The 9,850-nt window shown below is 37.6% G+C and overlaps 1 protein-coding gene across 1 annotated transcript in view; it reads right to left on the reverse strand.

Annotated features, from left to right (window-relative positions):
- Positions 1–9,778, reverse strand: part of MAATS1 (MYCBP associated and testis expressed 1) — a 68,033-nt gene extending 58,255 nt beyond the window's left edge. Inside the window, exons 1-5 of the mRNA XM_003795133.1 lie at positions 9,658–9,778; positions 4,411–4,487; positions 3,459–3,616; positions 2,303–2,383; positions 913–969 (exon numbers count right to left, since the gene is read on the reverse strand). Of these exons, the coding sequence (XP_003795181.1) occupies positions 913–969; positions 2,303–2,383; positions 3,459–3,616; positions 4,411–4,487; positions 9,658–9,778 (494 nt within the window). The remainder of the gene's footprint in view (positions 1–912; positions 970–2,302; positions 2,384–3,458; positions 3,617–4,410; positions 4,488–9,657) is intronic.
- Positions 9,779–9,850: the final 72 nt, after the last annotated feature.

A 9,850-nucleotide genomic window follows, 5' to 3' on the forward strand; every position in this document is an offset into this window, starting at 1 on the left:
TGTCTCTAAAAAAAAAAAAAAAAAGAAATGAAAAAAAGAAATTCCATGACTCATTAGTTTTCTTGATAAAATGATGAAGAACTGCTGTCAAATACATGGGTTTTTCAGAGAAGCAAAAGAGGACATTTAAAGCACTTTTCAACTTTTTTTTTTGGCCACAATTGCTATTGTTTGAATGTGTGTCTCCTCCAAAATTCTTGTTTAAAATTAATCAGTGATGGGGCATTTGGGGGAAGTGATTAAGTCATGAAAGTCCCAATCTCATAAAAGTGCTGGAGGAGGCGCCTGTGGCTCAAAGGAGTAGAGCACTGGTCCCATATGCTGGAAGAGGCAGGTTCAAACCCAGCCTCAGCCAAAAACTGCAAAAACAAAACAGACAAACAAAAAAAAAAGTGCTAGAGGGAACTAACTAGTTTAGTCCCAGTTTGCTCTTTCTCCTTCCACCTGTGAGGACACTGTATTTGCTCCTTTTGACGTGTGAAGACACAGCAACAAGGACCTGAGCACTCACTAAATTCTAGCACTCTGAACGCCAAGAAATAAATTTCCATTGTATAACCAATCTATGACATTTCTGTAGTACCAAATGGACTAAGACAACTCATAGTAAGAAATACATTTTATGTCATAATTCATTATATACTTATAAACATATATATCTATTTATGTGAAACAAAAGTTATAAACACCACCCCACCCCATCCCCACACAATATGCCTGAAGCTTTGGTTATCTTCTATTCTCTTTCATTCTTTTAAATGCTACTTATGACCCACTAGAAAATTTTATACTTTCTAATGCTTTGTGACCCACAGTTTGAAAAATATTTATTTAGCTAAGTATCTTCTGAAAGCAAATATGGAAGTAAACAATAACTAAACTAAGAAGCAGTTTTTAACAATGTTTACTTACTTGGTTACTGCATAAACAACATTCAGGGGAATCTGTTGATAAAACGGAAGAAAAGGCCTGGGAGGAAAAGAAAAACATAAATGTGGGACTTTTGCTTTGAGGGCAGCCAAAGCTTCCTTACAATTCTAATGTCTGTCTCTTAATATCAACGAGCTTCAATGTCCCACATATCATTGTTAGTTAGACTTTGGCATACACAAAAATCACTGGGAGACAGGTGGAGAAGTTCTTGTTTAAAATGCAAATTCCCAGGTCTGGCCCATGAGGTTCAGCAGATACAAGGTAGAGCCAATGAATCTGCATTCTTCAAAAGACCTCCCACATTTTCTGTGCAGATGTTAAACAAAACCGTTTTAAGAAACACTCCCCTGTATTGGGTCTTTAACTGCCCATCAGCTTCCAACTTCTCAAGTTCCCTGAGGTATTCTGAAATTCCCAGTGATTTAGTTTTAAAGCTTCCTCCCCAAAGTCTAAAAATTGAGTATACTATAGTTAAAAATTAACATTTCTCTGAAACAGTTAGCATTACAAATTTTCCAGGAGCAGATTGCTCATAAATAATGATGTGGATTAGAATTTTACTTTCTCAAGGAAGCTTGAGGTATCCAGACTGTTTTTCTAGCTCAGGTAAGAGCTATAAGGAAAATCCATCTTGGTTTAATTTGACTTGAGTCTATAATTATTAGAGGAATATTAATCACAAATGAAATAAAATGAATTTTTGACCACATTGGTTTTGGCAACATTCAAACAAAGGAGCAAGTGTTGCCCATTTGAACACCTTCAACAATCTTCCCTTCCGTACAACTTCATGGTATCTCTGGTGTGTTTCCCTCATCTCATTTGATGACTTCATTTTGTTTTTGAATACATATCCTTAGTTGCAATCAGTACCTCTAACATCAAGCAGGTTTAGTTGGAATCCTAACTCTGCCACTTGCTAACTCTTGTATGATCTCAAACAATCTACTTCTCTTTTCTTGGTCTCAGCTTCATTATTGGTGAAATGGGGATAATATATAATATATCATATCATATATTTCTATGGTAAGGATTAGACAACATGCATGCAAAGCCTGCACACTGCATGCACTTAAAAATGATAGCTGGACCATACCTATGGTCCATCTTACAAGGGTACATGTGAATCTTTCTAAATGTAGAATATAAATGTCTTAACACAATAACTAAGAAAATGCCATGAAGGCTATGTTAACCAGTTTGGTGAAAATATTTCAAATTGTATATAAAACCAGCACACTGTACCCCATGACTGCATTAATATACACAGCTATGATTTAATAAAAAAAAATGATAGCTGCTGTTATTATTATAAAAGGGTTCCTTAATAATATCAGGGCCCAAATGTTCACTAATAATTACTTTCTACCTCTCAAAATATTTATAGCGATTCCTTCCGGTAACTTCAGGATCTTCATAAACTTCTTTAAGCATCTGAAAACTGTCAGTTCTAAAATAAAGCAGAAAAACATTACTGAAGTCTAATATTTTTCCACATATAATTTCTATTTAATATTTCTATGTCTACAAGTAGAAGATACACAGAGTATCTCATACTGAGACCAAAGTCTTCTATAACACTCATTTGATTGTCCTACATCTTAGATATAATTCTTCCCCTAAGCCACGAAACCAGGACCTAGAAAGAGAAAGAATTGGAAATGTTTAATTAAAAGCACATGAAAACAGCAAGGTTTGAACAGATAATTCTGAAATTCCCAGTGATTTAGTTGACAGTATTATTTTTTAATTTACTAAATGTGTACTTGTAAGTAATTAAAAGAATAAAGAATTCAAAAGACTTACCTTTCAAGGTGCTTTGGCTGCACACCTCCAAAAAATATTTTAGATACTAGCAGAAAAGAACGTTTGCAATTTCCAAGATGGATCAAAGGACCAACAAGCTTAGTCACCCCTACCTTTGGCAGCAAGTTGTTATTTAATGTACATATTCATGCCAACCTTCTGAGAACAGCTAATAATCAATAAATCTGTAACCACTACTCCTTAATCAGGCTTGCTTCTGTCAAAATCGTTTAGAGCAGTGTTTTCGACCTTTTTCGACCTTTCTCACGGCACACTTGACCCTATAGTTAAACTTCCACAGCACACTTCAATTATGTTGATCCAAAAAAAAAAAAAAAAAAGAATAACAAAAAAATACACTTACTGCGCTTTGAATTCTTTCAAAAATAATTTAATTAATGATCAAGGCACACCTAAGATCCTCTCGCAGCACACTGGTTGAAAATCACTGCTTTAGATAGAGAAGTTGGCACAGGTCTAACATCGCAACCGTACATTTTAAAATCATGCAGAGTAAATAAATAAAAATTTTTTAAAAGAAAAATACATTCATTAAAAACATGAGTATTTTGGGCAGCGCCTGTGGCTCAAAGGAGTAAGGCGCTGGCCCCATATGCTGGAGGTGGTAGGTTCAAACCCAGTCCCAGCCAAAAACTGCAAAAAAAAAAAAAAAAACAAACCATGAGTATTTTAAGGAGGCAGAGCCACCTTACACTTACACAGCAAGCTGCTGGAGGGCTTCTTTGCATCTCTCCTCATGTCCCCTCCATTCCCGATTGATAAATGGTGGGACAGGATCTGCTTTGCTCCAATACAGAGAATATCTTGGATAACGGATCAGGTTACTGAACATGGTTCTAAACCTAGGAACTTTTTTCTAATGTTAGGAAAGAGAGTCAGAGAGAAAAAGGAAAAAATTATACTATCAGATTTTTCAAAGCATTTTAATCATATTGTACATTTTTTTTAAAAAGTACAAAACAATGTATATCGCATAGGAAGAGACATTAATAATATATGCATAGAATATCTCTAAATGGATTCCCAAGAAACTGATGACAATGACTGTTTATGTGGAGGGAGGTAGAGCTAGAATTTACTTCATACTGTACTTTTGTACTACTTGAATTCTTCTAACATAGGCATTACTTTTCCTATTAAAATAAATTAGTTATCAAGGCCAGGTGCAGTGGCTCATGCCTATAATCCTAGCATTCTGGGAGGCCAAGGCAGATGGATTGCCTGAGCTCAGGAGTTCGAGACCAACCTGAGCAAGAGCCAGACTTTGTCTCTAAAAATAGCAGGTACCGGTATTCCCAGCTACTCTGAAGGGTTGAGGTAAAGGGATCGCTTGAGCCCAGGAGTTCGAGCTTGCTGCAAGCTATGACACCACAGCACTCTACCCAGGGTGAGAAAGTGAGACTCTATCTCAAAAATTAAATTAAATTAAATTAAATTAGATATAGGTCTTTTATTCATAATTAGTAAATTAAACCTCACAATGAACCACAAGTATTAGGATGCATTGTCCCCTATTCATCATGGCAAAGCAATTTCCACAAAACCTAAAATCCAGCAGAGATTTGGTGATGAATCAATATGATCAATGCAGTTAGCCAAACAAGGTGGCTCAGGGTCAGTAGGCAGCGTTAGTCAATGCATTAGACATACCAGTCGGCTTCTAAACAGGGTGGCTTGGATATTCGCCTGTGTGTGGTCTTTCTCGCTTGACACAGTAAACAGTGGATCTGCAAAACAAACAACAAAGTAGCATAAGGTCTACAACATATCTACTCCTAGGCTGAGGATAATGGCAAAGCAATGTAATCGGAAAACAAGTTAGAAAGTTTAGGTGTTGTGTAACTCCCCAGCAGCTCATGCTCTATTGTACAGATAGCTCTATTACTCTACCACATCTATCAGTGATACATTTCGTAGATGCATTTCTTTTCTGTGTATCCCAAGTCAGCTTATGGAATTGGAATGCAAAAAGAAAGCCTAGCTTATTCTCAAGTACAATACTCTAAATTCACTCTGTTAAATAATCAAAACTCTTTCTGGGGCTGGTAGCCCAAGAAATACTTCAAGAAAAGAGACCTTGTATATAAGAACTATGCCCATTTGCAAGTGAAAGAAGCAATACATTTAGATACTATATATCTCCTATATTCATGTACTGGGAAAATGCAAACGTGACATCTCAGGATTGGTAGACAGGGCAAGAAAATGTCATTCTCTAATAAGTGGTAAATAAGATCAGCTGCCTTCAGAATTCACCCCTAAAGTTTATAAATATGATGGGCCTAAGTTATTTCTCCAAAATCCATAAATACATTGATTGACCTGCTGTTGTAAGTATCTGCTTATCAGGTACATCTTTAAAGTGATGAAGAGTATTCATAATTAATTATACTGTACCATCCTTTAAACCAACCAATTTGACATTAAACTCACAAACACACTTGATCTCCCAAGTAGACTTATCTCTGGGAGAACAAATAAAAACCCTGACTAGCTAGTCTAGATAACTTGGTAATATATATTTCTCCATACAAAATTAATAAATTGGTATTATGGTTTAGAAATAAGTCTCTTTAAACATCAGTTTTAACTTACCACTATGAAATTATACTGGGCCTACAATACCTTACTCACACTTAGTTAGGTCTCTGTATATTTAACAGGGATATATGCCCAGGAATGGGAAAGTGATTTCTGGCATTGTGGCTCCATTTAGCTTTTTACTTAAAGATAATGGCATCCATTTGAAATCATTACTTTCCCCCAAAATATACAGTGTAAAATTATTTACTAAGTTTCCAGTGTAAGTTTTATTTGTGCAAAGAAACTATTTTTTCCCACACAAACTGAGGTTTCAGGACATTGGCAGCTTAGAACGTATTTATTGATAGTCAAATTTAGGACCTGAGTCAAAAGGCCATGCATATAATTACCTTTCTGAGTTATAATGCTCTTTATTTATCAACTGCAGATTCTTTGCAGAATTGCATTTTGAGTTGTTTTGTGTATTTATTTAATTCTAAGGCCCTAGTTTAATGTACTTTTTCCTTAGAATAATCTATAAAGGCTTGGAGACCATAGCACAGTGGTTACAGCGCCAGCCACATACACAAAGTCTGGAGGGTTCGAACCCGGCCTGGGCCTGCCAAACAACAATGATAACTGCAACAAAAAATAGCCGGGCGTTGTGGCAGGCAACTGTAGTCCCAGCTACTTGGGAGACTGAGGCAAGAGAATTGCTTAAGCCCAAGAGTTTGAGATTGCAGTGAACTGTGATGCCACGACACTCTCCCGAGGACAACATAGTGAGATTCTGCCTCAAAAAAAAAAAAAGAAAGAAAGAAAGAAAGAAAGAATCATCTATAAAATATGGAAAGGGGCCGGTGAGAAGTAAGACAGGGCAGAAATGTGTCAGGTTGGCAATATTTGTATACTAAACCTTAATTTCAAAACCTTTATTTTACTAATGAATCCTTGCTTCCTTTTTGGTATAAAAGGTTAAAATTTTTTGACAGTGATGATTTTTAACAGTTGGGTAATAGAAAAATATGAAGAAACACAGCAATCTTGTAGAAAAGGGCATTTTTAGGTCAGGTGTGGTGGCTTATGCCTTCAATCTTGGCACTTTGGGAGGCTGGGAGTTCAAGACCAGCCTGAGCAACAAAGTAAGACCCCATCTCTACAAAAGAAAATCTAAAAATTAGCCAGGGATGGTAGCCCATGCCTGTAGTCCTAGCTCCTCAGGAGGCTGAAGTGGGAGGATTATTTAAACCCAGGAATTTAAGAAAGAAATGTCTTTTGCATTTGGATAATATGAATCAATTCCTAATGACCTAATAATCCCACAGTTACCCAACAGAAACAATGTGTTGAATGCAGACATTTGATATTCCCATCAATGCTACAAGGGGTTCAGGCTCTTTTCATTCAACAAATATTTATTGATTGGCTACTATGTTCTGGGTGCTTGGAATATATCAGTGAAAAGATTAAAATCCCTGACTTCATGGGAGAGGGACAATAAACAACAAATATAATAAACCAGGAAGTTACATATTATGTTGGAATTAGAGGGTAACAGGTTTTTTTGTTTTTTAAAGAAGAGATAAGGGTAAGGGAGATTTGGTTGCAATTTTAAACAGGGTGGTCAGGGCAGGCTTCATTGAGAATGTGACATGTAAGGAGACTTAAAGTGAGAAATTAGCTAAATAGGTATCTGGAGGAAGAACATTCTAGGCAGAAGCAGCTAGAGCAAAGGCTCCAGGAGGAGAGCATGCCTAATATGTTTGAAAAATAGCAAAAGCCAAACAAACAACAAAAACGGAATGAATGAAGCAAAATGAAGGAGGGAAAGAATAGTAGGTCAAAGGTCAGAGAAGTAACCAAGGGGCTGGATGGCACAGGGCTTTGCAGGGAAGGGTAAAAGAAAGGTGTTCATATTTGTCCCACTGGCCACAGTTCTTTTCGTCAGACTGGAAACCTGACCCAAGGCCAGTCAACTCATTGGCCAGCCAACAACTTTATTTCTCACTTAAATTTTCAGTTAAGATACTTGAAGACTGTACACAATTAGTGTTGAGCCTTAGGGCTAAGAGATCAAATAATGTGCCACCCAGTCCCTGTCATAGAAATCCATACACAAGTGTCTTTCTGTCAGATGGAAGAAGGAACAAAGAGGCATGTACAGTCATGCGTTGCTTAATGACAAGGATACTTGCTAAGACATGGGTTCTTAGGGGAGTTCATAGTGTGCAAACATGGAGTGTACTTTCCAAATCCAGAGAGCATGCCAGGCTGTATGGTATAGTCTATTGCTCCTAGGCTACAAACTCAGACAGCATGTTACTGTGCTGAATCATGGAGGCAACTGTAACCCCATAGTATTGTATATCTAAACATAGAAAAAGTAATGAATTGTGCTGCAATGTTAAGATGGCCACAGCTTCAGGGAATTAAGAAATTTTTCCACTTAGCCTGTAGTCCCAGCTACTAGAGAGGCTGAGGCAGGAGGCTTGCTTGAGCCCAGGAATTTGAGATTGCTGTGAGCTAGGCTGACAGCATGGCACACTTCTTGAATCTTATTACCTTATTATCTGGCCCATTCTTGAATCTTATTATCTTTCACTCTGTTGAAGTTGCCAGATTCAGCACATAAACATAAAGGACATACAGTTAAACTTGAATTTCAGATAAGTAATGAATAATATTTTAGTATAGACATTTTATCCCATGCAATATTAGGGATATGTTTATATTAAAAATTATAATTGCTTATCTGAAATTTAAATTAGATATCTTGTATTTTATCTGAAGATGTTTAACCCCATGCCCAAATTACCTTTGGGAAAAAAAACACACACAGTGATGTGTTTACAGGAGTTTATTAGATTTATTTCATAAAGTCAAGAGTAAATAAAGAAAACCATTGGCCAGCATATATAAGCAATCATTACACAGCCTCTATCCAGGGAATGGGTACCATATAGATTCTCATCCAAAAATGACTCTGGGATTCCAAGAAGCAACAAGGTTCCAGTGAAGAGCTTAAGACTAAGGAGAACAATATTGAAAAAAAAAAATCATGCTTAGCAGGTTACAATTTTTGTAACAGTGAATTCGATAAACATTTATGAAGCACCTAGCATATGTACCAGCGCCAATATAGGTGCTGAGAAGACAACAAAAATGTATAAAACAGGAATTTAAGGAATATAAAGTCCAGGAATTATAAAGGAATTATAAAAACAGGAATTATAAAGGAATATAAAAAAGAGAATATAAAGGGACAACCAAAGCATTAAAATAAACTGGGACTTAACTGACCCAAGAGGAGCCAGTGGACCTTGATCTTACAATCCTATTACTGGGCATCTACCCAGAAGAAAAAAAAATCATTTTATCATAAGGACATTTACACTAGACAGTTTATCACAGGTCAATTTACAATTGCCAAACTGCGGAAAAAACCTAAATGCCCACCAATCCAAGAATGAATTAACAAGCTGTGGTATATGTATACCATGGAATACTATTCAGCCACTAAAAAAGATGGAAACTTTACAACTTTTGTATTAACCTGGATACAATTGAAAACACATTTTTCTTAGTAAAGCATCACAAAAATGGAGAGGCAAGAATCCAATGTACTCAATTCTAATATGAAGACAACCGATGCTAGTACATGGTGGGGGAAGGGGACAGAGGAGAGAGGCAAGGAGGGAAGGGGATGGGAGGGTCACAGTAGGTGACACACCTCTTGGAGGCGGGACATAATTACAAGAGGGACTTTAGCTAGCAAATGCAAACTGTGTAACCTGGTACTGTGTAACCTGGTTCTCTGTACCCTCAATGAATCCTCAACAACAACAACAAAAAATGCTTTGGAAAAAAAAATGCTTTGATGGATAAAGAATGAAACAAAATTGAAAGTAAACGTTAAGTAAACTGGCAATTTTTTACCTAGAATGCCAAATTTGGATTTGCCCAGAGAGTAGAAGAGAAAAGATTATTTTAGTCGGGCATTTTGTGCAGTTTGAATTTGGGAGCGTTGAGTAAATCTCCAAGTCTGCAAATAATTCCATATTTCAAGATACCCAAAAAGCCCAGAATAGGTTTCAGGAAGATTACTCTGGGCTGAGAAAACCATCAGGAAAAGAGGAGTAAGGAGGACCGCTAGGGTAAGCAGCTCACACCTGAGACTTCTGCTGCACCCCACCCCACCCCCGCCCCGAGCGCTCAAGTCACCTGGAGGGTTTGGAAATGCCCCCACCCAACAAAGGACAACCGCAGGCAAGGAGTCGGTCCAGAAGCTTTTCTTTCGTTCGCTACGCCCCTGGCCGGGTCCCTCATCTGGAAGCCACCTGACTGGGGAGTCGACAGCCCTGGGGCGGCCCTTACCGTACAGGAAATCATATATTCGACCAGAGCCGATTTTCCCGGCCTTCGAGCTCATCTCACACTGGAGTTTAGACACTTGCGGCTTGGCCTGGGGTTCCTCGATGGTTACTGTGTGGCTCATCGTGCTGGCTTCTCCCGCCATCCTGGGACCGGCTAGGGAGGCCTAGCTTCTGTGCACACTGTAGTTATGGTA

The sequence above is a fragment of the Otolemur garnettii genome, unplaced genomic scaffold (assembly GCF_000181295.1).
Source record: "Otolemur garnettii isolate 467f Iridium unplaced genomic scaffold, OtoGar3 scaffold00089, whole genome shotgun sequence".
Taxonomy (NCBI): Eukaryota; Metazoa; Chordata; class Mammalia; order Primates; family Galagidae; genus Otolemur; species Otolemur garnettii.